Here is a 27,124-nt window from a genome sequence, read left to right as displayed (position 1 = left end):
GGGATCCCTTCCCCGGATCCACGGCTGTGTGAGCAGCCCGGCACGTGGGAACACGTGCCCCCCGTACTGGGAGAAACTCACCCTCTCCTGATATACGTGGACATCCCCATGCCCAGCGAAACCCGCTCTCCCATGCCAGCCTGTCCCCACCACTGTGGTTGTCCCCTCTGGGGGGACCCAGCCTAGGTCTAACCCAGCACGTAGGCTGGCAGCCGCGGTGACACCCGGCTGCTGGCACGCAGCCCTCCCAGCCTCCGGCGGACCCCCAGACTGGGACCTGGGCACCCCGAGCCCTGCACGGGGTCCGGCTGGGTCCTGCCAAGCTCTGCCTGGGACATAGTCCCCATCCCGGTCCCCACAGGCTCGTCTTGCAGCCAGAGCAGCCAAATCCATGCCTGGCTCCCTCCAGCGTTATAAATAGCCGGGACGCAGGGAGGGAGCTGTGCTCCCCGGGATGGGGGTGTCCTGGGGGTGGCGGGTCCCAGCGGGTGCTGATCGGGGGGGACTCGCTGGGTGCTGGGGCCAGACGGTGGGAGGGCTTGGTGGTGGCACAGGCAGCTTGGCCCCGTTGGCCGGCGGTGCTGCCGCGGCGCTGCCCGCCCTGGGAGGTGCAATGAGCTGCGCAGAGAATGGCCGGGGGGGGCCAACGGGTGTGTGTGGCCGGGGGAGGGACAGGGGCTACTTGTGCGAGTGTGTGCGAGTGTGTGTGTGTGCGAGACATTTATAGATCACGTGTGAAACTTGATCTCCCCGCAGTGGTCTAGGAGGAGAGAAAAAAGATAGAAGTATTGTTTTTAAACAGATTTTTTCCTTTGTTTTTCTTTTTTTTTTCCCCTCTCCCCCTGCGAGGGCTGCGGCCGCCTGGTGATAAAAGGCCGGGGCGGCCAGAGCCGGCTCAGAGGGAGGAAATGCCGAAATTGCAGCGTTTCGACTCGGCGGCGAGCGCCCACTGACCCATCCCAGCAAAGAGCAGTGTCGTGGCCGCCTGGGAAGTGCCGGCGCATCCCCGGACGAGGCACCCCGCTTTTACTATTCCCCCCGCTCCCACCCCGGTGCCACGGGGACCCCCGTGCCATGCGGGCTCTCAGCTTCAGCCTCGTGGCCCTGACCTGTGCCACGACGGTGCTGTGCGTGGCCGGAGCCCAGCGCCGGGCGCTGGAGGGGGGCGGCCGCCGGCGTTACCACCGGGTACAGCACGGCCACTGCAGCTACACCTTCGTGCTGCCCGAGGCCGACCCGCCGCCCTGCCCGTCCGCCCCCGCCGCCCCCGGACCCGCCAACGCTTTGCTGCAACGGGACTCGCCGTCCGGCACCACGCACGCCGGCTACGGGGCCGCCGAACGCCTGCGGCACCTCGAGAGGATCCTGGAGAACAGCACCCAGTGGCTGCTGAAGGTAGGGTGCTGGGCGACGGCGGGGGCGGGTGGCAGGGTGGGCAGGAGTTTGCCTCCAACACCCAAATGTGCAGCATCCCCATACCGGCTGCCTGCTCCAGGCTGCCGGAGGCAGAGCTGGTTGTGCGGGGGGTTTCATGCCCACCCAAGCTGCAGCAGTGCGGCCAATTCAGCATCTTCCCTGCAGGTTTGTGACCTGGGCCTGATCCTGGCACTGACTTCTCGGAGGGGATGGATGCTGTGGGTGCTACAGCTCGTGAGTGCTGCAGCTCATGGGTGCTGCGGCTCCACCGGTGCTTGCCGCTGCGGCTGTATCTCCCTGCCATCCCTGCCGTGGCTCCTTGTGGTCCCGGCTGGGCTGGCTGTGCCAGGCATACCTTGGGGGTCAGCGCTCCCCATTCTGGGTCAGGATGCGGCCCTGCTGGAAAGCTCTTGGGAAGCGTTTTGGCAGGCGGCGGAGCAAGGGACCTAAGGGCAGGGGCCGCTGAAACCTCTCCAGCCTCATTGTTTTCCCACTTAGGGGCTTTGCAAAAGCTCCTGGTGCTTAGTGAGACTTCGAGTGGGACCCACGGATCCCGGGCAGCCCTGCAGTGCATGGGCAAGCGGGACAGTGCAGGGTGGGGGGCAGCGGGGTGCCACGCCAGAAGGGCTGCGTGCCCACGGGGGTGCCCCCCACCCCGGCTCACCCCATTCCCGCTGCCCACAGCTGGAAGTGGAGTTTCCTTCCCGAGGGCTGGCGAGTGCCGATGGACCCCCCCATGTACCAAGCGCAGCCGCCTGCGTCAGACCCAGGAATAGCTCCTGGCCGGCTTGTCCCGTGCGACACTTCCCTGGGGGGCTGTAAACCCTGCACCCTGGCAAGGCAGTGGCACCGTGGCCCTAGGTGCCTGTGCTGATAAGAGGGAGAGCGGCTTGTCCCTGGCTGTCACTGACCCTCCAGCCGAGCGGCATCGCCAGCACAGCCGTATCCACGTCCTGGCAGTGTCCCTCTGGGACCTGCATGCCTCTGCACCCCAATTTCTTGGATGACGTCCCCAACCAAGCAGGGCCAGTGGCACTGCAAGGTGGTGCATGCCGAGCCCTTGCAGCGCTCAGGGCTGGGCCTGGGGCCAAATGTGCGGAGTGGGGGTCCCAGGGGTGGTCTGTGCCAGCCACACTGCTCGGGGAGCCTCTCCTGGCCATGGGAGACAGGGAGGGCAGCAGGGACGTGCAGACCTGTCCCCTTAGCCATCCTAGATGACAAATTCCTCAAAAGCTGGGAAAACGCTGAGCCACGGCTCCACTGAAAGCCAGCCCGGGGTGTTGCAGAGGGACAGGCACAGCCAGCCACCACCTGGCTGGTGGCAGAGAATCTCCATCACTGCGGGACCTGCTGGGTCTGCAGTGCATGCACAGCCCTGGGTCTCTGCACCCTGGGGTCCCTGCCTTGGGGTCCCTCTGCCCTGGCATCCCTATGCCCTTGGGGTCCCTGTGTCCTGGAGTCCCTTCCCTGGGGTCCCTGCCTTGGGGTCCCTCTGCCCTGGGTGCCCAGGACAGCTCTGAGGTCCTCTCGGGGTGAGGGCAGCTTTTGGGCATGGCCAAGCAAGGCAGGGGGCAGGGGGTCCCATATGGCCCTGCCCCAGAACAGGCAGCCCACAGGCAAAGTAGGGCCGCACATCTGGGCAGCTGTGGGCAGCGATGCCCCACACCGCAGCCCCAAGGAGCACAAGGCAGTGGGGCACTGGGCAGCCGGTACCCCATCCCATCCCAATCCCATCCTATCCCGTAGCATGGCCCTCTCCGTTTAGAGGCAGCTTGCAGCTTTTTTTTTTTTTTTCTGTTGTTCCTTGGCTTTCCTAATTTAACCGGAGCTGCCCAGAGAGGCTTGTTTTGGTCGGACTCCAGGCCTGAACAAACAAACCAGGGCTTGAAGGAGGCATCAGGTTCAGGAACAGATTGTAAACAACATCGCATCCCTGTCTGCTCTGCCCTGGCCCAGGGAGCCCTGCCGGGTGCTGGGGGCTGGGAGGCCTGCAGGAATTGAAAAGCCCCTCAGCACCCGGACACCATTGGGGACCCCCAGCACCCAGCCTCCCCAGGGAATCCCATTCCCAGCACTGGGGTGCTGGTCCACCCACCCCATGTGCAGCCCCCCATGGTCGGGAGGGACAGGAACATGGCGAGGACCCAGCACACGAGGACACGTGGCTTCTCCTCGCCGTCCCGTCGGCTGTTCCCATCTCAGGAGGAATTAATTTTAGTTCAAACACAAACATTTGATGGTGCCGCCGGGTCTGGGGCGGCAAGGGGCTTGGGGAGGGATGGAGTCCCCAGTGGGGCAGTGGCAGGTTCACAGCTCTGGGGTACCCGCACACAGGGGCCGGTGCTGCTCACCCTGGCGTGGGTGCAGGGAGCAGGTGGGGGGAAAGCCCCCCACCTCTGGCCCTGGGGCCCCCCCTGCCACTGCTTGCAGGATGCTCAGAAATGCCAGGGCAGGATGGGGACAGTGACAGGGGAGGGATGTGGCTGCAAGCAGGTGGCACAGGACCATCCAGATGTGGGCAATGGTTCCCTGGCACTGGGACAGCGGGGTGGCCGGGGTCCCTCCTGCTCCAGGGCAGCGTTTTGGGGTGACCCACATCACCACAGTCCACCCCCCAGCTACTCTGCCCTTCTTGGGGAGGAACGGGGCTGGTGGGACCCCTCCGAGCCCAGGCGAGCCTCGGCACCCGTGGGGTGAAGGGAGGGTGATCCTGGTTTCCCAGCCCTCTGCACAGAGCCTGTCCCACTTGGGTCCCCTGTGTCACCCGAGGCTGGGGACACTGTGCCCCCCTCCAGCCCCAGCTGCTCCCAGGGAGCTACTGGGGCCGGGAGCTGGGGCTATTTCTCCGGCTGCGCTCAGGCCTCCCCATGCCAGCCTGACCTTTTCCATGGGTATGTACTGGCCTTCGGCTCAGAGATATGTTTATTTAAAAAAAAAAAAAAAAGAAAAAAAAAAAAAGCGCAAGATTGAGAGGGAGAAAAGGCCTCCCCGAGCCCTGTGAAGCAACAAGATTAACGACGTGGTTAAAGGGAAACTCTCCAGCAATCACTCAGCTCGGGGAAATGTTTTCCAGACGTGGCTCTCCGACCTTTCCCCGCTTCCTCCCCGCGAGCACGTTCCCGCAAGGGAAAATCCTTAGGGAAGCAGGGCGCAGGCAACGCCGGCTGGGGTGCTCAGCCCTGGGACCCTCCCGCCCTCCGTGGGTGCTGGCGGTAGGGCGATGATTTCACCGCTGCCCGGTTCTGGGGAGGAGAGAACATGGCCGCACTGCTGCCAGCGAGATTTCATCATGCGCAAACAAGTGCAGGGCAGAGCCCTGTGCCCTGGCCCCATGCCGGTCCCGTTCCCGCGCCAAGCATCCCGGCACCGCTGCCTGCCCGCCACGGTGCTGAGCATCCCGGCACCGCTGCCTGCCCACCACGCTGCCCGGAGAGCAGCATCCCACCCTGGCCTGTCCCCTCTGGTCCACAACCCCACAAGATGCATGGGGATGCGGGGGTCTGCCTGTAGAGCAGGATCCGGGCAATGCCAGGGACAGAGGGATCTGTGGGGTGGAGGGAACCGGGCAGCCCCCATCCCCTCCCGCTTTTGGGGGCTGCCCGGTGCGGAGCCGCTTTCCCAGCGTGGGCGGCAGCGCGGCCCCTTCCGCTCCCCGCGGCCCCCGCCGAGGGACCGTGCCCCTGCCGAGGCCGTCGCCCCGGGGAGGGACCGAATGGGAACCTCATGGCGGGGCCGCCAGAAATAGAAAAGCCTTTGGGAAAGGCGGCTGCCCCGCGGGCTGGGAAAGCGGAAGCGACATCTCAGCTGTGTCCGCAGCGGGCTTCTTCCCAGCCCCGAGCGCTTCCCCGTAGCGGGGTAGCACTGGGTGCCGGACACCCACACCTTCTCTGGCCGATGGTGGCCCCCCACCCTCCGCGTTCCCGGCCCTGGGAAACCGGTGGCTGGGGGCTGGCAGCTGACGCTGATGCCAATGCCGATGCCGGCTACTCCCTGCCTGGCTGCTCGGCACAGGCCACCCTGGCTAGGCAGCAGCCCCAGCTTGCCAGCAGACCTGGGCACACACAAGTCCATGCCAGGTCCCAGCTGGCACCCCAGCCCAGGAATCTTGGCAGCCGGTGCGTGAGGAGGCTTCCCCCGCAGCAGCGCAGCCGGTGGGCAGCTCACTCTGTCCTCCTGATAAGCTTCAAAGGGCCCTGAGATGGGTCATATCATGCTGAGAAGCTCCCAGGGACGTGCCCGAGGGCTGTGCCGAGCCGTGCCAGGCTCAGCCGGGGAGCCAAGGGAAGACCCAGCGAGCTCCGGGAATGACCCGCCATGTCCCCGCTCCTCTCCACAGCTGGAGAGCTACATCCAGACGAGCATGAAGCCGGAGATGGCGCAGCTGCGGCAGACGGCGGTGCAGAACCAGACCGCCACCATGCTGGAGATCGGCAGCACCCTCCTCAACCAGAGTGCTGAGCAGAGCCGCAAGCTCACCGACGTGGAAGCCCAGGTAGGGGGTGCCCAGGGTGAATGGCACACGTGTCCCCACGTCCCCACCACCCCCAGCACCGCGGTGGGCGGCAGGGTTTCTCTGCTGCTAGAAGTGGGGCGATTCCCCAAGGTGATGCATGGTTTAATGTACCAGCGTGCAGAGGTACCGGGGTTGTGTGCCGGGGAGCCGCGAGCCCGGTGACACCAGGAACGCGGTGTGGCCCCGGCTGCTCACACCAATGCTCCCCTCCGCTCCCGGGGCAGGTGCTGAACCAGACGTCGCGCATCGAGATGCAGCTGCAGGAGAACTCCATGTCCACCACCAAGCTGGAGAAGCAGCTGCTGCTGCAGACGAACGAGATCCACAAGCTGCAGAACAGGAACAAGTAGGGCCTGGGGCAGCTCGGGGACCCCCGCAGCCGCTGGACCCCAGCGGGAGGCTGGTCTCTCCCGCCCCAGGAGTGCGGCTGCACTTTGGGGGGGCTTGAACTCCTCCAGGGGCTGGCTGGCGTCCCTGGGGGATTGCACAGCCCCAGCACAGCCCCTTGGGCTTTGGTTTCCCAGAGGTGCCAGGCAGGGTGCGATTCGGTGGGTGCAGCAGGGGACGGGGACAATTCTGGGTCCCCGCAGATGTGCTGGGGCACCACAGCTGGGCCTGGGTCCACTCTGCCCCCCGCTCCCTGTCCGGCTGCTCAGTGCAGACACAACCCCCCCATCACCTCTGCCTCACCCTTTCAGCATCCTGGAGGTGCGGGTGCTCGAGATGGAGACGAAGCACCAGGCAGAGCTGGCGGGGGCCCGCTCGGAGAAGGAGAAGCTGCAGCGCCTGGTGAGCCGGCAGAGCGGCACCATCGAGGAGCTGGAGAAGTCGCTGCTGGCCGCCAGCGCCAACACCAGCCTGCTCCAGCGCCAGCAGGTCCAGCTCCTCGAGTCGGTGCAGAGCCTGGTGCGCCTCGTCTCCCAGGGCAGAGGTGAGACCCCGGGGCGTGCAGGCAGGGTGCAGGCAGCAGGACAGAGCTCCTCGCCCTCCCGAGAGGGTGCCAGGGCGCTGTGCCGGCCCCGGCGTGGGTGATATTGCCCCAAAAATGACCCCTGCGTTGCATCTGAGGAGCAGCTCCGAGCCCCCAGGGGAGGGTCCGTGGCCCCACGCCGTCCCCAGCCACGGCAAATCCCCAGACTTAGGCTGGCGGCAGCCCCGGTGCAGCACGGCCAGCTCACCCAGCCCTAGGGAGACGGCGCAGAAGAAAGAAAAATAATCCGTGGGCACAAAAGCATCCAAAGGGAGAGGGGAAGAGCAACAAAACCAGGCAGGGCTGCGGGACCGGCAGGGTTTCTGCCGTCTCACGGTCCCCTCTGCTGCAGCCTTGCTGCCCGGGCAGGAGCAGCTCTTCCAGGACTGTGCCGAGGTGCGCCGGGCGGGCATCCACGCCAGCGGCATTTATACCCTCCACATCGCCAACCTCAGTGAGCCCAAAAAGGTGAGTGCGGCCCAAAGGGCTCCCGCTGCAGCACCCCGGGGTGCTGCTGGCACCAGTGCCACCCAGTGCACGCTAGTCCCAGAGCGGAGCGGGTATCCCTGTTGCGTGGCACATCCCAACCCCTCTCACTGGGGCAGTGCCCCCCACTCTCGGGGGCTGCGGAGGCGGCGAAGGCGGCAGCTGCCGGGTGAAGGCAGGGATTGCACAGGCTTTCAGATGGGGGGATAAAATTGATTTTAAAGGCATCCCCCACCCATGAGCGCTGTGCCCCAGCCCCTGCCCACGGCCATAGAAGGAGGAGATACCCCAGCACATGCTCGCCAGCCCCTCAACAAGCTCTAGCACCCATGCTGAGCTGCCTAGCCCACGGGGGGGGGGGGGGGCAAACCTAGCCTCCCACCTCGAGCCAGCCCTCGTCGCCCCGCTCTGCAGCCCATTGTGGCTCTCCCCCCGCTGCAGGCGTACTGCGACATGGAGACGGACCGAGGGGGCTGGACCGTCATCCAGCTTCGCACCAACGGCAGCCTCAGCTTCCAGAGGAACTGGAGGGAGTACAAGCAGGTCTGCGCCCACCTGGGGAGGTGGGCACCCTGGGGGCACTCTGGGCATCCTCACCCACCCCACTGCTTCTCCAGGGCTTTGGGGACGCAGCGGGCGAGTACTGGCTGGGTAACGAGGCCGTGCACCTCCTGACGAGCCAGGAGCCCTACGCCCTGCGTGTCGAGCTGCGGGACTGGGAGGGTGGCCAAGTCTATGCCCACTACGGGAAATTCCAGCTGGGAAGCGAGCGGCAGCTTTACAGGTAGGAGAAGGACACCGCGGGGGTGGCTGCCCAGCTCTCCCCGTCTCCGGCTGTCCCCGAGCCCCACGGGCAGTGGTGGCCATGGGCAAGGGCTGGATGTGGTGCCCTGGGGAGGTGTGTGGCCCTGGGGGGCTTCACTGGGATTTCCTGACGGGGTTATGGCTCAGCAGAGCTCCTCCCCAGGTGCTGGGGGATATCGCTGTGCTTCCCACTTCTCTCCCTGGGCTCCTGAGAAGTAGATTTTTAATGCATGAAATTGCATCAAAGGAGGGGGATTTCCCATCCCAGCCAGCAGCCAGGGCACTCACACCACAGCTCGCTGCCTGGGCAAGTGGAGGTGACATGGTCATGGCAGCCAGACACTCCGGGGGGTGCCAGGCATCCCCATGCTGCTACACTGGTGTCCGGGGAGGATTGCTGTGCTCCTATCACCAGGCTTGTGAGGGCGGTGTGTGGTCCCAGGAACCTCAGCCTGACCATGGGCAGGAGGGGTGGCAGGCAGCTGGGTGCTTTGGTGCTGGGTTGGAGGTGGAACCAGACCCTGGAGATCCCCTGCACCATGCATCCTGTGCATGCAGAGCCGACCCCCAGCAAAAGGCACTGGAGAAGCCTTGGGAGGGTCTCCTCTCTGCCCCAGCATAGCATGACCTCCACCCTTGGGGACCCCGCACGACAGCCCCTCCAAGCAGGTAGACCCAGGCCAACCTGGAGCTGCAGGATCTCTGCCTGCATCCCCCCGTGCCAGCTCTTGCCTAGCTCATGGCATCCCATGGCCTTCACCCCTCCCTGAGCAGGGCTGAGGGGCTTCGTGAACCCCCGCCCCGCTCCCAGCAGCAGCCAGCCGGCACTGATGGTGGCCGTGGCCATGCCGTGCCGTGCCGGGCGGCAGGCTGTCGCTGCAGGACTACAGTGGCACGGCCGGGCAGCAGAGCGGCATGGCGCTGCAGGGCACTCGCTTCAGCACCCGCGACGCCGACAACGACAACTGCCTCTGCAAGTGCGCCCAGATGCTGTCGGGAGGTGAGCGAAGGGAGGGGGGGGACACCCACGCAGCACCCACGGGTGCCCGCCTGGGATGCCACCCTGCCACCCCGCTCCCTCCTCGCAGGCTGGTGGTTTGATGCCTGCGGTCTCTCCAACCTGAACGGCATCTACTATCCGGCCCGGCACAACATCCGCAAGCTCAACGGCATCCGCTGGCACCACTTCCAGGGACCCAGCTACTCCCTGAAGGGCACCCGCATGCTGATACGACCCGCCAGCTTCTAGCACACCGGCGGCCGGGGCGGCACCGCAACCGGTGCCAGCCTGGCACGGAGGGAGGGATCCGGGAGAAGGGATGGTTGCGGGAGACTGAGCCCTCCCGGCCGCTGCAGGGAAGCTTTTCCCCCAGTTATATTTTTTTTACTCTCGTTTATCCCATCTTCTGGGAGCCTGCGCATCATGGAGAGGGGCAGTGGCGCCGTGGCCGTGCCAGAGGGACCCACGGGCAGCGATGAGGGGGTCTGATGCTGCAGGAGTCGGCATGGGGGCTCTGCCTTGCACCAGAGCCAGCCCCGCCGCAGTGGGCTTTGACAGATGGAAACCACCCGATCCTACCTCAGCTTCTCTCCCCATCCTTCTGCTGGGCCTCTGGTTTTTGCCCTAGGGACGGGGGTCTGAGACCCCCCCAGGACCCCCTACACACTCAGCCGGGCTCCAAGTCATGGCGAGGGCTTTGCCTTTTCTGTATGTTTTAGGGCATTGCAAAGCCCCCACTGTCCCGCTTTCCCCGTGGGATTAGGGGAGCTGGCAGGGATGGGGGTCCCTGTGAGTGCGAGAGGCCGGTGCCATCCCTCCTTCCCCTCCTACCCAGGCACGGCCGTGCGGGGAGGGGGACACGGGCCATCCCCTCCCATGTGCATGGCCCCCGCCACTGTCCCCATGCATAGCAGCGCAGGCACTGCTCCTCGCAGGATGGGGCCGGGTCCCTTCAGCCCCCCGGGGTGGACAAGAGGAGCAGGGGGTGTCTTTGGGGACCCTGGGGGGACCAGCCCCAGGCGGGGATAGCTGGCGACTCCGTGCTGGAAGATGCTTGTTTTGGCAGGGGGCTGCGCTGGCAGGGGGCTGGCAGAGCCCCGGGACAGGCAGGATGGGGGTGAGGGGCTGCGGGTGGGGAGGGGGCTGCGGTTGGAGATGGGGCTGGGGGGTGGGAGGTGGTGGGAAGGGTCCCAGGGGTGGCTTTCGGCAGGGGGAGTCTGAGCTGGGGGCAGGGGAGGGAGGAGATGGGGATGCAGGAGGGGGAAGTGGGGCACGGGGCTGAGACCCCTCACCTGTGGTTGCATTGAGACGGCAAACCCACCCTGAGGGTGATTTTGGGAGAAGCCTGGGAAAAACGGGGTGCGGAGCAGCTGGGTCTCCAGCCAGCAGCACTGGGGCCCCATGGCCACCCCCCCACCCCCCCAAGCTGCTGCAGTTTGGGCTGGAGGGGCTTTTATTTTTGTACTAAGAGGTATTTATTTTCCAAGCATCGGTGGGGTGGGAGCAGGCAGGGGTGGTCCCTGCGCCCCACCAGCCTGGGGCAGGCACCTGTCCTCCCCACTTCAGCAACTGGGCCAAAAGGGTGGGTAGAAGGGCTGAGGGACAGGGCAGGACAGACGGACCCTGGTCATCCCCAGGGGACCCTGAGCCCTGGGCAGCTCGGTGCACGGGTGAGCCCACGGGATGGCAGGGCTCGGTGACATCCAGTCAAAGCCTGTAGGGACACCCTTCTGCAGGTGTCCCTGTCCCCCTGCAGTCCCTGGCCCTGGCCCCCCCGGCCCAGTTGCCACTAGAGGTCCCCCACAGCCCGGTGGCAGCTCCCCACAGCACCCTCAGGTGGGGGGACAGGGGTGCCCCACTGGGTCCCAAACCCTGGGGACTGGTGGCAGCGATGGCAGCTGCCAGGGACCTGCTACCTCCATGACACCCGCTGCCTCCCTCCCCAAAACGTGTCCCTCTTGCCCTGGGCAGTGTTTTGCCGGGTGGGTGACAGCAGAGACCCCACAGAGCCGAAGGAGCAGAGGTGCCGGGGGACCCTCTGCTGCCACCAAACCCCAGCCCCACTGCAGCTCGCAGGGGGACAGGGCCAGTACCCTGGCGTGGGGCGAGGGACACAGGGACACACTGTCCTCCCCATTGGGACGGTGGGACCCACTGGCATGGTGCTGGCACTGGCACCGGCACCACACGCGGCAGCGAGGAGGCTCCTGACGCCCTGCCCTCAACGCTGTCCCGAGGCATTCGCTAATTAACAGTGATTAAAGCACGTGACGTAGTTGGCACTTCCAGAAGATGCTCATCAGCGGGGCTGTGCGGAATAATTAAAAAATGGAAAATACAGGCTGGGGGGGTTGCCCAGGAGCTTCGCCCCACTCCCAGCGAGCAGCACTGCAGGCAGCAACCGTCCCGGCTCGGCCGCGGGCCCTGGCCCCCCGCACCCCGCCGGCGGCTGGCGCGGCACCGCTGCACCTGGGCCGGGGGGCTGCGTGCCAGGTGGGGGGGTGGCCCCCACCCTGGGGTGCTGGGCCTGGCTCCCCGGACTGGGGTGCTGCCGGTTTTCTCTCTCTCTTCCAGCTGCCTGCCTGCAGCTCCTGCCTGCACATGGGGCACCCGTGGGAGACGCCGGCACGGAGGGGCGAGGGCGATGGACACCCTCCCCGGTTGTCCGTCCCCCCTGGAAATAACAGATGGGCTCAGCTGCAGCTCCCCACCGAAACCGGAGCTGGCTGAGAGGCAGCTGCCAGGGAAAGTGATAGGGAGCACGGGGGCCATCCTGCTGTCCCCAGCAGGGACACGCAAAGGGGAGGCATTCCTGGGGGACGCACGTCGCCTCGCTGAGACTGTGGCAGGTTTTCATGCAGGCGGTCCCACGGGTGCAGGGTCAGAGGAAGACTCCTGCCTCGGGATCACGGCTCCTCCTGTCCGTGCATCCACATGCACACAGGCGTGCCCATGGACATGCGCGCACACAAACACGTGCACATCAACACATGTACACACAAGCATGCAGGCACATGAATGTGCGTGTACACTTGGACACACATGCACGTGATCACGCACGCACAAAGAAGCACACAGGGCTTGGGACAGCCACGGCAGGTCCCAGCCACGCAGGTCATGGGATGCCAGAACCAAGCCGAGGGCTGGCAACGCCTGGAGGGCCATGCCAGCTGCTCTGCCCCATGCCCGGCGGGGGCCAGTGGGGGCCCCCCCTTCTCCTTGGCAATAGCAGCAAATTTAGACCAAGCCCCGGACACGCCAGGCTGAGGAATCCGGCCAGCACAGCCGGTCCCAGCCGCCGACAGGGATCCGTGTCCTGCAGAGCTTTCCCTGAGGGCAAAGCCTGCCTGTGCCTGGGGTCCCCGTCACCCCCTGGTTTCCCCCTCCTCAGGGATGCCCCCAGCACCCCACGTGCCATCATTAAGGATCCCTTGGGCGTGGGTTTCCTCCCCAGCCCGTTTTGTCAGCCTGACTCACGGACCAGATGCCATCACCGTGTCCTGCCCACCGCGCCGCAGGCAGCCAAACCTGCCTGTACCCCACTGGGAGCTGGATGGATCCTGCAACCCTGGGCGGTGGCTCTGGGCGGACGTGCAGGGCGCAGGAGCCAGACTGGGTTCGGAAGTGCTTCATCCCCATGAGGGTTTTTTTGGGGGACCCCAAGTGCTGGATGGAAGCCCCGGTCAAGGGGACCCCCGGTGCTGCCCCAGCCAGTGGCTGCAGGGTCCAGGTTGAGCGAGGGGAGCACTGGCTGGGGTGGGACAGGGTGGCAGCGGCTCTGGACCCTTTGAAAATAAAAACTGCAGCCCTGGGGCGGGCGGCTCGACCTTGTCACCGGCCCATCACCACCACCATGCACGTGGCATTTGCCGAGCGGTGCCCGCGCCAGGCAGGCTGGCTCCTTGCACGTGTGGAGCTGTTTGTAGCCGCAGCCCCACCACCATGGCTGGAGCCAGAGGGAGGCAGCAGCAGGGCTGGTGTCCGGGCAGGGTCCCCTGGGTGCAGGCACTGGTGGCTTTGGTACCACCTTCCCCAGCAGCCATATGGCCCTGTGGGCTGCACCAGCATCACAAGGAGCAGAGGGACTTCACCGGCGCGACTTCACCGGCGCAGGCAGCACCCGCGGTGCCCGGGGGGGGCTGCGGTGCTGTGCGAGGCTGCCTGGGGATAACGCATGGGTGTTTTTTATCTTCAAAGCGCTCCCTGTGCCGACTTTCATCCTTGCGCCTCCCCAGCCCTCTTGGGAGGTCTCCGCTATCACCGCCCCCATCTCGCAGTCCCGGAGGAGCCGGGACTCGGCCAAGCTCAACAGCACTTTGCCGGAGCGGAGCGAGGAGGCAGGGGAAGGCTGCATGGTCGGCACGGTGCTGGCTGCGGCACAGAGGGGAATCCCGCCGGCCTGGGCTCTGCCGGGACCTGCCAGACCCAACCACCGCCCCTGATGTGCCCGCCGGGCCCCGCGCTGGCACGCCGCGGCACGGCACCCATCGCTCCTGCCAGCACCCAGCCGCTCGGCACTGCCAGCCCCTGCTGAGCCGCGGGCACCCGAAGGGTCCCTGCCCCATCCCGACCTCCACCACCTCAAGAGACAGCAATGCACGCAGCCTCCAAAGCACAGAGATTTAATAAAACCGGCTGTGTTGTTATTACAATTTACAGATCAAACATCAGGAAAAACAGTAGAAATGAGGAAAAGACCAACAACCGTCATCTTCATAAATACCAGGGCTCACCATGCCCGGGGCTGTGCGCCCGCTGGCACCCGGGAGGGGACACAAGCACTCGCAGACACTCGCACACACACACAGCCCTGGGCTGCTCGAAGCGGGGGGTCAGGTTTGCCCCCACCCCCGCGCAGCACCCAGCTTCTCCCAGACCTTCAGCATTAAGACGGGGACCACCAGGACACCCCGGGCAGCATGGCCCCCTCGGTGGAGGCTTGCAGGGGGGCAGCTCCTTCCCCCGGGCCGTGTCCCTGCTCCGTGCAGGGCGGGGGGGAATCAGCCCCTTACCCCCCACCCATGGGTGCTGGTGAGGAGCAGGACAGGCAGGAGCTTCCAGCAGCACAGGAAGGCTGACCGCACATGGGGTCCCATGGGAGTGGATGAGGGGAGGGTGTTGGGGACCGGCCACGGATGCGGGGGCGCATGTGTCCTCTGCCCTCCCACGGGCTCACAGGGACGTGGCTCTCCAGTGCCAGCGCAGGAGTCTGACGGAGCCAGAGCCGGTGGGAAGGATGCCCAGTCACCCCACCGGAGCTCTGCCAGTGCCGCTGTGGCACAGGGGTCAGGGAAGCAGGGCGGGGGCTGATTTTGAGGGTCCTGTCACCCCTGAGAGGTCCCTGCTCCTCCTGGGGCATCTCCTGCACTCCCTCCCTGTCCGGCATTGCCCACTTGCAAGCAATCCGTCCCCGGCGCCCACCACCACCATGGCACTGCTACACGTCGGAGACCTGCTGGGGCTCCCTGGCTTGGCGCAGCCCGTACAGCCACTTGATGACACGGGCGTTGCGCTCGATGACGGAGATGCCGTAGGGGACGCGCTCGGCCGGCCGCCCCTCCGGCGTGGCAGCGCTGGGCGGCGAGCGGTCGCCCTCTGAGCTGGCCGTGCTCACGCTGTGAAACTTGAGGGACACGATGTCGGAGCTGGCGCGGGCGAAGCGCTCGGCGCCCATGTCCTGTACCTCCTCAGGGTCGAGGCCGCAGTAGTTGAAGAAGCGCTCCAGGTCGGCGGTGGCCCGCGAGAGCCGGTCGCTCAGGTCCGACTTGGAGCGGTGCAGCAGGGGCTGCCGGCGGGCGCTCTCTGGGCGGGCGGGCGAGCTCCGTGCCGGGGCTGCAGGCAGCCCACCCGGGACAGGGGATGCAGGCATCGGCGTCACCTGGCCCCGCAGAGCCCCACAGGGACGGACGTCCACCCTCCGCACAGCCACGCTGCCGGGGGGCTTGGCGGCAGCGGGGCTCTCCGGCGGCTTGCCGGCACCCTCCGCCCCGCTGCCCGGCGCCGCCGCCGGCGCCTCCGCCCTCCGCTTGCATTCCCGGCCCAGCGGGCTCTCCGCCTTGGGGAAGGGGCTGTCGCAGAGGTTGATGAGGTTGTTGAGGATCTCCAGGTCGAGGGAGGTCTTTGGGCCGCCAGCCTCTGCGCGGCGCGGCCCCGGGGGTGCCCTGCGGCTGGGGGTGAGCGCAGCCCGGCGCACCCCCGGGGTGAAGAGGGGCTGCTTGAGTAGCGGTGGCTTCACCGGCTCCTGCTTGGTGCTGACGACCCGCTGGCTCTTCACGTACTTGGCCTTGTCGGCCTCCAGCCTCTCCACCGCGCTGGGCTTCCCGGCACCTGGTTCGGCATGCCGGCGGAAATACGCGGGGCCCTTGCGGAGGATGCGGATGGGCATGGCCGAGGTGAAGGGCGCCGTCACCGTCACCCCCTTCATGGCGTCGCCGGCTTGCAGCGCCTCGACGGGCATCCTCCGCGCCGGCACCGGGGCGCGGGGCGGGCAGCCGCCACGGGCGGCGAGGGGCTCACGTGCCGTCAGCTGCAAAGAAGGGGCCGGAGCGAGGGGCGGTTGGCGGTGGCCGGCTGGCGGACGCTGCCTGCCCGCCTGCCCGGCCCCTGCCCGCGCCCTGGCCCCGCAGGCAGACAAAGGCCGCGCTGGGCTGTGCGGTGCCGCACTGTCTGCGCCGGCTGTGCCGGGTTTCCTATTTGAAGGCAGGGACCACGCCTCCGGCCGCCACCGAGGCCTCCCCGAAACGTCCCCCGGCCAATCCGCGGAGCAAGCCTGCTTCAAACCGCACCCGGGCCAATGGGGCCGGCGGGGAGGGCACCCCGGTCCCGGCGAGGGGCACCCCGGGGATCGAAGCCGGGGCAGAGAGGGGCGGTTCGGCCCAGCACCCCTCGCCGATGCTCTGCCCGCATCGCCCGTGCCCAGGGGTGCATCACCCACGTCAAGGGGTGCATCGCCCGCATCAAGGGGTGCATCGCCCGTGCCTAGAGGTGCATCGCCCGCTCCCAGGAGTGCGTTGCCCACGCTGAGGGGTGCATCGCCTTCACCCCGGGGGTGCATTCCCCATGCCCAGGGGTGCATCACCCACCCCACTCGCCCGCCACCCCACCAAGCTGGGGAATTCGAGGCTCCGCTCCCTGCTGCTCCCTCTTCTCTCAGCCCCCCTCACAGGCTCCGGGGCTGTTCCCGGGTTCCCCGCTCCCACCCTGGAGCCCCTTGGAAAGCACCGGTGGGGGTTTCCACCCGTGCTTCCCCAGCCAAGGTGTGCCAGGAGCCGCGCTGGGGCCCCGTGCACCCCATGTCCTTGGGCCCCCGCCAACCCCAACAAGCACAGCCGCCCGCCCCAACGGTTGTGCAGAGACAGTGGCCCGCCCACAGCGGCGGCGGGGGGGGGCCCAAACCAGCCCTGCACCCCTCCGCAGCCCCCTGCCCGGCCACCCCCAACACCCCTGCCCAGGGGTGGGCACAGCCGGAGGGGTCCCAACACACCGAGGGGCTCAGGCGAGGCGCACAGGGGGGACACATGGCGTCGAACCTGCCCCCGCCTCCCCCTCCCTCCCCGTTCCCCTTCCCGAGCTGCTCTGAGAACCCCCCATGGGGGTCCCCAGTTGACGGCACAGGCGAGCCCCCAGGGAGGTAACAGCAAGCCCCCAGCACTCACCGGGTACGGTGGTGGGCACGGCAGGGGCCAGCGCGCCGTGACCCCGCTCCCTCCCGCGGTGTCCCCAACGCGCTGCCGTCACCGTCAGCCGCTCACTTGCGTGCACAACTTCCTGGGTGCAACCCAGGGCCCGTCCCAAGCGTCAGCCGCGGGCGGCAAGAACCAGCCCCAGCACCACGCCACGGCCGTGCTGAGCCACGGCTGCACCGTCCACAAGCCCGTGTTGTCGGCCCCAGCCCCCCCCGCCAGAATCTGTACCCCAACGGGGTCCCCCCGCAGCAGCCGCCCTGGCGCACGGTGCATCCGCCTGATGCGTTGTGACGGGCGAGCGGTCTGGGGTAGACTGGTTGTCCTTGTCCCCTGCCTGGGGGGACACTCTGCCTTCTGACCTGGAAAGTGTCTGCAGGGGGCCAGCCAGGCGTGGGGACAGCTGGGGACCATCCCAGCACCAGCACGGACCCTCCTGCCTCCTCCCCGGGGCTGGCTTTCTGCACCCCTCTGCGGGGACCCCAGTGTAGGGGCGATTTGGGGACAGAGCCAGCAGTGCAGCGCACCAATGTCCTTGCTGGGCAAGGGCAGGGACTGGCAGGGCAGGCAGGCCCCCCCCCCGCCCCGACCAGAGCCGTGCTTACAGCCCCCAGGGGAAGCAGGGCTGGGCTGTGCTCGGCGCTGCACAAATGCGTGGGAAGAGCCAGGTCCTGCAGCCCAGCTGGGGGCAGAGACCTGGGGTCCAGACAGCAGTTCCAGTGCTGTCTGGACCCTGTGCCCTGCAGCAGCACCCTGCTGACAGCTGGCCCCACTGCCCTCGTACCCTGTGCCAGGCTCAGGGAGGGGTCTCCGGCTCGGCACAGGGGTGCAAACGTGCCCCTCCGGGCAAGGCAAAGCAGGGACATGTCCCCACGTTGGGCGCTGGAGCTAAGCACGGTGCCAGAAGCTCAGCCCCAGGGCCAAGCCACGGAGGGGATGGCTGTTGGGGCGCAGCGACAAGGACACAGGGTTCCCCAGCACGGCCACATGCCTGGCCAGCAAGGACAGCCCCGGCCAGGCACAACCTGCTGCTCCACATTCCTGCGGTGCTAAGCCACCTGCCCTGGCACGGCCGCGCTGAGCAGGGCTGCACCAAGCCCAGCCGAGCTGAGCTGAGCCGCTCTCCGAACAGCCCCAAAAACACAGCGACGTTATCCCACTCCCCGTGCCCAGCTGGAGCGTGGGGATCCAAGTGCCAGGGCTGACAACCCCGCTCATGCCGGGCAATGCCCAGCTGTGGCCCCAGCTCCTCTCCCTTCTGGTGTGGGCAGCCCAGCGGGGCTCATTTGGCACACCAGATCCCCTCCTGCCTGGAGGCAGCTGCTCCGGAGACCCATGCCGGGAGGTGTGCGGTTGTGCCTCCCCATCACTGGGTGACCCAGCCCCACACTGCTGGCACAGGACTGGCACCGCACCGGCACCACCTCTGCCACCTACCTGGATCGGCCCTGCGACGTGGGAGACTCCTCGGCACGGCTCAGCCGCCGCGCCGCTTCTCTCTGTGTTCTTGCCGAGGGTGTCCCAATGTCCCTGCACCTCCTCTTCTCCAGTCACGTCCTCCCCTTCTCCCCGCAGGACGGCGGCTGGCAGGGTGCTGGAGCGGCTCTGCGCCACGGCTGCTCCCACTGAGTCAGCGCCGGGCGAGGACGCCCTCCGAGGCAGCTCAGCGCTCACATGGGATTAAAACCACGGGGCATTCCTCCATGCCAGGCTGCGTCACGCAGTGTTGACGGTAGCTGGTGATGTCCCGGCATGGGTGCCAGTTCAGCCCGCAGTGCCAGCCAGGCAGCGCGGACACATGGCCTGAGGTGGTCACACCGCCAAAGCCAAAACGCCGCTGGGCATCCCCTGCCCGCTGTGGGCAGAGGGTCCTGATGCCCTGCCGGGATTTGAGGGAGATGGGAAAATTTCCAGCCCTCCCGTAGGCAGGGAGCTGCCACCTGGCTCCCCGCATGCCACCGGCACGGCCAGCCATCACGGCCTGCTCTGATTTGGAAAACTCACCTAGTTTCCCCACGCACCCGGCAGCAGCCCCCTGCGATAAACTCCAAAATGCAGCAAAATAACCCAGATAGCACGAAGGGAGGTGACAGACGGGAGCAGTGTCACCAAGCCCACAGCCACATGGACCTGCTGGCCTGAACCCAGCCCCGGGGTGGCTCTGGGGGTTGCCTGCCCCACGGCACAGGCATCTCTGGCGGCAAGGACCGGCTTTGCGTGGCAGAGCCGAGCGTTTGACCCATGCAGCACAGAGCTCGATTACAGCCATGCATTTTTCAAACTGCTCTTGGAAACAAGAGAAGGAGCTGGCAGAGGGAGAAGAGCCGAGCAAAGCACATGGAAAAGAAGCCGTCTGGGTGCCGGAGGGCTGCCCTGCTCTTGAGCAACGGCAAAGGTGGATCTGCACAACGAGCTCGGCTGGAAAAACACTGCCCAACGCAGCGGGCGAGGGCAAAGCCTGCAGGCACCTTGCCCAGCCGGGCTTCGTCCCCCCACGGCCGCCGAGCCTGTGCGGGGGGCAGGCGGCAGGCTGCAGGCAGCTGCCCGGGCACGTCTGGGCAACAGGGTGCTTTTGGAGCGGGGCGTTGGAGCCAGGCAGCGCCCCGGAGCCTCGCCTTCCCTGGGAGCATCCCGGGACGGGTTTTGGGAGGGCAGCCTGCAGCGGGAGCCCTCCCGCAGCACCTGGCTGAGCACCCTCTGGGACGGGGCAGGGACGGAGGAATGGTGTTTGGAAACAAGAGGGACAGGAGGGTGCTGGCACTGGCTCCGCTCTCACCTCCCACAGATGCTCGGGGCTGCCCCCTCTGCCTTGTGCCGCTTTTCAAGGACCTCCTGGGAGCTAAATACAGCCGCCAACGAGAAAAAATGTGCTCAGAGGCCAAATGCCCCCTGGAAGTGCTGGGCGGAGGCAGAGACACCCCTGAAGCCAGGAGCCCCCCCCAAACCCCCTCATCTCGGCAGGTGCTAATTCCTGGCATTTAATTACAGCCCCTTGCCACGCATTGGCTGCGCCCAGCTTTGCAGTGGGGGAATCACCCCTGCGCCACATGCCCCGACCCGGGGCGAGCTACTGCCGGCTCCTGCCTCAGTTTCCCCAGCTGCGAGCTCTACAGAGCAGCTCTGCCAGACAGGGGCAGCTTTCCAAGGGACTTGGGGACACGATGGGGAATCTCTTGCTGGGCCCAGCATCGCCTTGCTCCCCGCGGGCGGAGGGAAGGATGCTGCCCGTACCCCGCTCTCCCCCACATGTCTCCGCAGGCGGCAGCTCGGGGCCGGGAGCCGTGGAGGTGACAGATGGGGACGTGCCGGGCGCGAGGCCTTTGTCTGCGCCGTGGCGGCGGCGCGCACGGCGATACGGACCCGCAGATGGCGGCTGCCAACGGGGCCAGGACCGCAGCCCGTGGCCAGGCGAAGCGCTGGGCCCAGGGGATCCGGCCCTTTTGTTGGGGTCTCACCTCCGGCAGCGGGGGCCCCTTCCCGGCTGCCCCCACCAGCCTTTCAACTTTCAACTTGACCTGCTCCTTTCACATGGAAATGGGATGCAAATGGGTCTGGGGGGTGAGGGGGGGGTGCCAGGGGCCAGCGGCTGCGACCTGCCAGCGGGTCCCTGCACCCAAATCTGAGGGATCATAGCCACTCGCTTGGGGCAGCCGGTGGTCCTTGGGGTGGAGGGGGTCCCACTTGTCCCCCAGCAATGGAGCAGCAGCCTTCCCCTGTCCAGGAAGACCATCCCCGCTGCTCGCAGCTGAAAGCAGATATTAGGGGATGGCTCTTGCCGGGTCTGAGCTCGAGGACGGACCCCCGCTCTCCCAGGCTGCCGATCCCCCTGTTGCCCTCGCATCATCTGGGCACCCCCGTGGCACAGGCAGCGTGCCCACCCCAGGGACCCCCGCTGCACCCCCTGGCCTGCGCTGACTGCGGCTGGGGATGGGGTCCCCAGCCCTGGCTGGGTGGGGAGGGGGCTTCCCGGCCGGCCAGTCACCGGAGCCCGGCAAAGTCCCGCGGCCAGGGACCGCTCGGCTACCAAATGTTGCCATCTGCCTCCGGGGCCTTCGCTCGCATCTGCCGGGGGTGCAGAGGGGCGAGGGGCTGGGGGGGGACCGGAGGGGGCCAGGGGCTCAGCTGCAGCGTGGGGAGGGGGCAGAGGAGGCACAGCCGTCTCACACCGCACAGGCAGCGCAGGCAGCACGTGTCGGGCGCATTTGGGCGAGGAGCGTGAAGCGGAGGCGCGGGGGTCCCGCACCCAGCACCCCCTCGGGCTCCCCTGCGCCGCAGCCATTCGCCCTTGGGAGGGGTCTCGCCGCCGGCTGTGCCGCTCCTTTGTGCTGCCAAATTAAACACAGGACAATCGCCGTCCCCTCCCTGTCCCCCTCCCCATCCCCATGGATGCACGGGGACCTCAGCTGCCCCGGGGCCAGCCCGAGCCCCCCGCACCTGGTTTCTCCCAGTATCTTGGACCCGCTCCCCCACTCCCAGGTTCTCCTGGGCACTTGTACTGGTTTTCGCTGGGATAGAGTTAATGTTCTCCATAGCAGCTGGTACGGGGCTGTTTTGGATTTGTGCTGAAAACAGTGTTGATAACCCAGGGATGTTTTAGTTATCTCTGAGTGGTGCTTGCACAGAGTCAAGGCCATTTCTGCTTCTCACACCGCCCCACCAGTGAGCAGGCTGGGGGTGCACAAGGAGCTGGGAGTGGACACAGATGGAACCCCACTGACCAAGGGATATCCCATCCATAGGATGTCCTGCTCAGCAATAAAAGCCGGGGAAGAAGGAGGAAAGGGGGACATTTGGAGTGATGGCATTTGCCTTCCCGAGTCACCGTTACACGAACACATGCCTGCCATGGGCAGCACTGAAGGAATTTGAACTGGTTTTACTTTGCTTACACATGCACCTTTTGTTTTCCCTCTTAAACTGTCTTTACCTTAATCCACCCATTTTCTCCCTTTTACCCTTCCCATTCTCTCCCCCATCGCACCGGGGTGGGGGTGAGCAAGGGGCTGGCGGGTGCTGAGCTGCCTGCTGGGATTAAACCACAGCAGCACCTCAAATCATGCCCCCCCCCCCGCTGGCACCCAGCCATGCCAGCACCGTCCCTGCAGCCCCAGGGACTCAGGGACACCCTTGTCCCCGCTGCAATCCCGTGATTGAGGCAGGGACAGAGCCAGGAGCAGGGCAGGGTGCAGGGGCTGGCTGCAGCCCCCCGGAGGGATAGGGCACAGGCAGGCAGGCAGGCAGGGCAGGCAGGGCAGGCAGGCAGGGCAGGCAGGCAGGCAGGCAGGCCACTGGAGAAGTCAGCCCCAGGTTTTGCAGGGCTGCAGCCTGCTCTCCCAGCGACACCCGGTGGGTGCTGGGGGAAAAGCCACCGTGAGGCATACCGGGGAGGTGGGTGCTGGGATGGGGGGGGGGGGGGGGGGTGCTGCTGGGGGTGACCTTGCCTCTGTTTCCTCACCCGTGTCACCTCCCAGCCCGTGCAAGTGGCTCATCCTCCGGCTCGCAGCTTGGGTGATCTCCCGGTCCCATCTCGCTGGACGTGGGGTCCGAGGCGCCCAGCCCTGCAGTGCACCCACGGTGGGACAGCCGCCACGCTCGGGGGGGTCTTCAAGGGCCCCATCCCAGCCCGTGACCCAGCAGAGATCCTCGGTGGGAACACACGCCGTCACCGGGTGACATTCGCACCTGGCAGCCTGAAAAAGGTGAGACGGCAGTTCAGCCAGGGACAAGTGCAAAGTCCAGGACACCGCCAAGAATAATCATCGGCACCCGGCCAAGCCAGGGTGCACTGGGCCAGCAGTGACGCTGCGGCAAGCACCCCGCGCCGCAGCCGGGCAGGCGGCAGGCATGGGGCTGTCCCTGGCACCGGCGGTACGTGGGGACGGGGGGCAGCCGTGGCCCCCCAGGGTAGGGCAGGGGCTGGGCTGTCCTGGGGGCTGGCACGGAGAGGGCAAGAGGTGGCCGGGAGCTGGAGGTGGCACAGCTGGACTTTGGCCACTGGGACAGACTTTGGAGCTGAAAGGTCCCAGCTGGCACCCCGGGGTCGGGCTGCGTGGGACGAGTGGGGGGTCAGTGGTGGGGAGAGGGGAGTGGGACCCTATGGCCAGCCCTGCGCCCATCCAGGGACGGCGGCTGTGCTGGGAAAAGCTGGGACCCCCTGGGAGGGGAGGCAGGAGCGGGGCGGGGGGAGTCCTGTGCCCCCATGCCCAGGCTGACGCCAGCCCCTGCCCCACAGCGGGGGCACAGCTGGGACCGGAGCTGCTCCCTCTGGCCCCCGGGCACTCATCCCTCCAGCCACGAGGGTCCCCTCGGAAGCGGGGACCCCCCCTCATCCCTCCAGGGACTACAGCGCTTTTCCTTACGCTTTCTTACCGCTTTTATCCCATCACACCCTGTGCCGGCAGCCAACCAACCCTGCAGCTCCTATGTCCCCCCGGGACCTGCTGGGACCCTCCCACCCAGGACAGGCACCCTGAAACGGTGCCGAGCACGTGGCAGGAGGGCGCGGGGATCCCCCCCCTCCCCAATCACCCACCCCCCACACCCCCCCAAAACCCCCAGCCCCAGGGGGACTCTGCCAACTGGGACCAGAACGAGGAGCAGAGCGTGGCCAGGCCGTCACCCGTCTGCATCCGGAGGTGGTGACGCGCCTGCCTCACGTCACTGCCCCAGCAGCCAGGACTCGCTCCCGCCCGCGTGCTGCTGCCGGTTCCCCAAAACACAGTGAGTTCCCTCTTGGGAGATTGCCGAGGCACAGGTCAGACCGAGAGCCCGCTTCCGTCTTGGCTCTTGCTCCGTACCGGAGACGCCGATGCCTCCCCGTAGGGTTGGAGCCATGGGTGGGTCGTTGCACCCGCCGGGCTCAGCCCCTGGGAGACGTTGAGTTTTCTCCGCCGCCGGGCCCAACGCTGCGGCAGAGGGCTGGAGCTGGCTCTGCTGAGCTGCTGGGGTGTGGGGACATGGGGACGTGGGATGGGGGGGGGGGGGGGTCCCTCTTTCCCGGGAGCAGGATGGGAGCCGGTGTCCGGGGCGGGCAAGGGGATGCGGCCAGATCCTGGCTGACTCAGCTCGCTGGTATGAGCCGAGGCTGGTTTGCAGGTGCGGCTGCCGGGGCCCTTCTTCCCGCAGCCACCCGAGCCTGCCGGGATCCCACGGGACCCGGCTGGGAGGAGACGGGCGCTGCTTTGCCCTGCCCTGCGGATGCGGTGGGAGGTACGAGGCCTCCATTCCCAGCAGAGCGGCTGCCCAGACCTCTCGGCCCCCAGGTGAGAGCCATCTCCACCCCGTGCCAGGCTGTGCCGCGCCGTGCCAGGCTGTGCCATGCTACACCGTCAGCCGGTACAGGTTCGATGCCCTGCCGGGTTCCGTCCAGGCTCTGTGCCTGGTGGTGCTGAGCCCCAGCTCTCCGGGACGGGGCCCACGTGGAGCCGAGCAGGTCCCGCACCCAGGGTAGGAGGGTGCAGAGTCATCACCCGTGGGGAGCAGGGGGGTCCCCAGGGCTTGCAGGGAGAAAAGGGGGGCCAGGCCAGGCCGTGGGGAGGCAATGCTGCTCTGCGAGCCCCGCAGCCCCATGGCGTGTGGGAGACGGGCCGTTGTGCCTGCCTGCCTGCCTGCAGGAGGGGGAACGCAGGCAACGGTCACCGGAGGCCAGGGTTGGGGTCCGGGGGGGGTCAGGTCTCACCCCGGCGCTGATCAAAGCCTCTCCCCACAGCGCGGCCATATCACCCCCGGGCCCAGGCACCCAGCCCTGAGCCATGACGCTGCTCACCCATCTCCTCGCCTGCACCTTTGGCACGGGCTCCTGGGTGGCCATCAATGGGCTGTGGGTCGAGCTGCCGCTGCTGGTGACGGTGCTGCCGGAGCAGTGGGACCTGCCCTCCTACATCACCATCATCATCCAGATGGCCAACGTGGGGCCGCTCTTTGTCACCCTCATGCACCGTTTTCGGCCCGGCTTGCTGAAGGAGGTGGCTGTTATCTATGTGGTCGTGTCCGTGGGTGTCGTGGCCTGCTTGCTGCTGGCCTTCCTCTGGAACTACACGTCCCCCATCGCCGGGAGGCCCCACAGCACCGCCTTCCTGATCCTCACCTTCTTCCTGGCCCTGGTGGACTGCACCTCCTCCGTCACCTTCCTGCCCTTCATGATGCAGCTGCAGCCCCAGTACCTGACCACCTTCTTCATCGGCGAAGGGCTCAGCGGGCTGATCCCCGCTCTCATCGCCCTGGGCCAGGGCTCTGGCATCTCCAGCTGCACCAACATCACCCACGTGGTCAACTTCACCACCGGCAACGAGACCGTGGAGAGCACCGTCTTCCAGCTGGAAACCCGCTACCTCCCAGCCAACTTCTCCACCCACCTCTTCTTCCTTCTCATGACTGTAATGATGCTGGCCTGCTTGCTGGCCTTCTTCTTCCTTGCCAGGCAGCCCAAGGTGTGGGAGCTCTCCCAGCAGCAGCTGTTTCCCAGCAGCATCATGCTGAGCTCATTTGACCAGATCCCCAACGAGGGAGCTGGCTCACGGCTGAGCGGAGGCTGCCCATGCCCGAAGGATGCCAAGGGGCCCAGGAACATCCTGCCGCAGAAGGTCTCCTACCCCCTGGCCAAACTCACCTTCATCTACCTCCTCATCGCTTGGGTGAGCGCTCTGACGAATGGGGTCCTGCCATCCGTGCAGTCCTACTCCTGCCTGCCCTACGGCAACACCGCCTACCACCTCGCGGCCACGCTCAGCTCCATGGCCAACCCCCTCGCCTGCATCGTGGCCATGGTCCTGCCTGGCAGGTGGGTAGCGGGGTGCTGGGGCTGCGGTGGGGTGAGCCCCAGGGGCTTCTGCCCCGAGAATGGCAAGAAGGGAGGGTGGGACGGAGAAGGCGCCGGGTGGGAGAGGGTCTGTGGGGTGCCCGTGCCCTGGCAGCAGAGACACTCTGCAGAAGGAGGATGGAGCTGGCATGGAGCCGGTCAGCCTGTGCCCCCAGTCTGTGCCCCTCACCAGGGACAGGCTGGCAGCGTTCCCCGGTGTCACTCGCATGTCCCTTGCAGGTCCCTGGCCCTGCTGGGCACCCTCACCATGGCGGGGACAGGCTTTGGCGCCTACAACATGGCCATCGCGGTGATGAGTCCCTGCCCTCTCCTCCAGCAGTCCCAGTGGGGCGATGCCACCATCGTAAGTCATGGGGTCCCACTCACCCGGGGAGGTTTCTGGGGCCACCCCCAGCTCCAGCCTCACCACGATGTCCCCTGTCCCCATGGTGGGGAGCCCCCCTGGCCCTGCTGACCGCTCTCCCCCCCTGCGCCGCCAGGTCCTCTCCTGGGTGCTCTTCACCGGGACGCTTTCCTACGTGAAGGTGATGGCCGGGGTGATCCTGCGGAGCCGCAGCCGCAGCGCGCTGGTGTGGTACGGGGCAGTAGAGCAGCTGGGCTCCCTCCTCGGGGCCCTGCTCATGTTCCCCCTCGTGAATGTCTACGGCTTCTTCAAATCCGCCGACTACTGCAGCCTGCAGTGCCCGGCATGAGTGGGGCAGGCACCCCTGGACAGCCCCTCTTGCCAGCATGCGCCCTGAAAAACAGCGAGGGCCGCGGAGCCAGGAAGCGTTGCTGGGACCGGGGCGGCTGCGGGCATGTCTCCCCGCTGGGCTCCGCCAGGTCTACCGGGCAGGAGCAGCTCCGTGGCTTTGTCTCCAGTCCGGGCGCGGGATGTCTCCATTGCGTTCAAAGCAATAGAAGGTGTTTGCTCAGCCCTCAGCCTCCCTGCTGCCCGCGCCGGCAGGCATGGAGGGGCTGCCTGTGCCAGTGCCCCCCACCTGGGTATCACTCGGCTGGGGCCACGTCCCATCCCTTCCCCTGGAGGGTCTGGCGCCATTTGGCATCATGCCCCAAAGCCCCCCCCCCGCCCCGGGACCCCATGGGTGGGCACAGCCCCAGCTGCGCCTGGCAGCACCGGCGGCGTTCCCGGCCCCGTGCTGTGACGGAGGCGGCAGCTGCCCCCCGGGACTGTGGGTTTGCAGCCAGCTGCGGGGAGCGGGGACAAAGGCGGCTTGGGCAGGGCTGTGCTGGAGCCTGCCCTGCCCTGGCCGTGGGGAGAGGGACTGTGGGGGTGAGAGAGGGTGAGGGGCTTTCACAAGGGCCCTGATAGCAGCTGGGGAAACTGAGGCACGGTGGGACTGGGGGATCTGCCCAACATTTGCCATCCTCTGCTGTGGCCCCATCCGTGTTTTCCGCTCCCTCCCCATAGCCCTGTGCCCCACAGCACCCCATC

At 66.9% G+C, this 27,124-nt stretch overlaps 3 protein-coding genes across 9 annotated transcripts; 2 read left to right on the top strand and 1 right to left on the bottom strand.

Moving 5' to 3' along the window:
- Positions 1–652: 652 nt before the first annotated feature.
- ANGPT4 (angiopoietin 4) lies at positions 653–10,323 on the top strand. 3 transcript variants are annotated; one of them, XR_011327779.1, is made up of 10 exons: positions 662–1,395; positions 5,753–5,908; positions 6,154–6,275; positions 6,628–6,860; positions 7,252–7,367; positions 7,827–7,928; positions 8,003–8,169; positions 9,059–9,189; positions 9,278–9,982; positions 10,125–10,320. XR_011327779.1 is itself a non-coding variant. In XM_069802009.1 (9 exons), exons 1-9 carry the CDS (start codon positions 1,075–1,077, stop codon positions 9,311–9,313), a joined length of 1,479 nt encoding a protein of 492 aa, XP_069658110.1. In that variant the 5' UTR covers positions 653–1,074; the 3' UTR covers positions 9,314–10,323. The 3 variants fall into 3 exon arrangements, 2 of the variants coding, with proteins under 2 accessions (XP_069658110.1, XP_069658097.1); XM_069802009.1 differs by having other exon boundaries at positions 653–1,395; positions 8,964–9,189; positions 9,278–10,323; XM_069801996.1 differs by having other exon boundaries at positions 9,278–10,320.
- Positions 10,324–13,795: 3,472 nt separating this feature from the next.
- FAM110A (family with sequence similarity 110 member A) lies at positions 13,796–22,073 on the bottom strand. Of its 3 annotated transcripts, none has more exons than XM_069801954.1 (2): positions 16,845–22,073; positions 13,796–15,715 (listed from the first exon to the last, which is right to left on the bottom strand). In XM_069801954.1, the coding sequence occupies exon 2, from the start codon at positions 15,644–15,646 to the stop codon at positions 14,627–14,629; it is 1,020 nt and encodes a 339-aa protein (XP_069658055.1). In that variant the 5' UTR covers positions 15,647–15,715; positions 16,845–22,073; the 3' UTR covers positions 13,796–14,626. The 3 variants fall into 3 exon arrangements, with proteins under 3 accessions (XP_069658055.1, XP_069658046.1, XP_069658038.1); XM_069801945.1 differs by having other exon boundaries at positions 18,309–22,072; XM_069801937.1 differs by lacking the exon at positions 16,845–22,073 and having other exon boundaries at positions 13,796–16,819.
- Positions 22,074–22,599: 526 nt separating this feature from the next.
- Positions 22,600–26,603, top strand: SLC52A3 (solute carrier family 52 member 3). 3 transcript variants are annotated; one of them, XM_069801977.1, is made up of 5 exons: positions 22,600–22,739; positions 23,967–24,133; positions 24,580–25,650; positions 25,909–26,032; positions 26,169–26,603. In XM_069801977.1, exons 3-5 carry the CDS (start codon positions 24,623–24,625, stop codon positions 26,379–26,381), a joined length of 1,365 nt encoding a protein of 454 aa, XP_069658078.1. In that variant the 5' UTR covers positions 22,600–22,739; positions 23,967–24,133; positions 24,580–24,622; the 3' UTR covers positions 26,382–26,603. The 3 variants fall into 3 exon arrangements, with proteins under 3 accessions (XP_069658078.1, XP_069658068.1, XP_069658087.1); XM_069801967.1 differs by lacking the exon at positions 22,600–22,739 and adding an exon at positions 23,442–23,591; XM_069801986.1 differs by lacking the exons at positions 22,600–22,739; positions 23,967–24,133 and adding an exon at positions 23,447–23,591.
- Positions 26,604–27,124: the final 521 nt, after the last annotated feature.

This window comes from Haliaeetus albicilla, chromosome 2 (genome assembly GCF_947461875.1).
Source record: "Haliaeetus albicilla chromosome 2, bHalAlb1.1, whole genome shotgun sequence".
In the NCBI taxonomy this organism is placed as follows: Eukaryota; Metazoa; Chordata; class Aves; order Accipitriformes; family Accipitridae; genus Haliaeetus; species Haliaeetus albicilla.
Note: the sequence above shows the minus strand (reverse complement) of the source record. Positions and strands in the feature narration are given on the sequence as shown.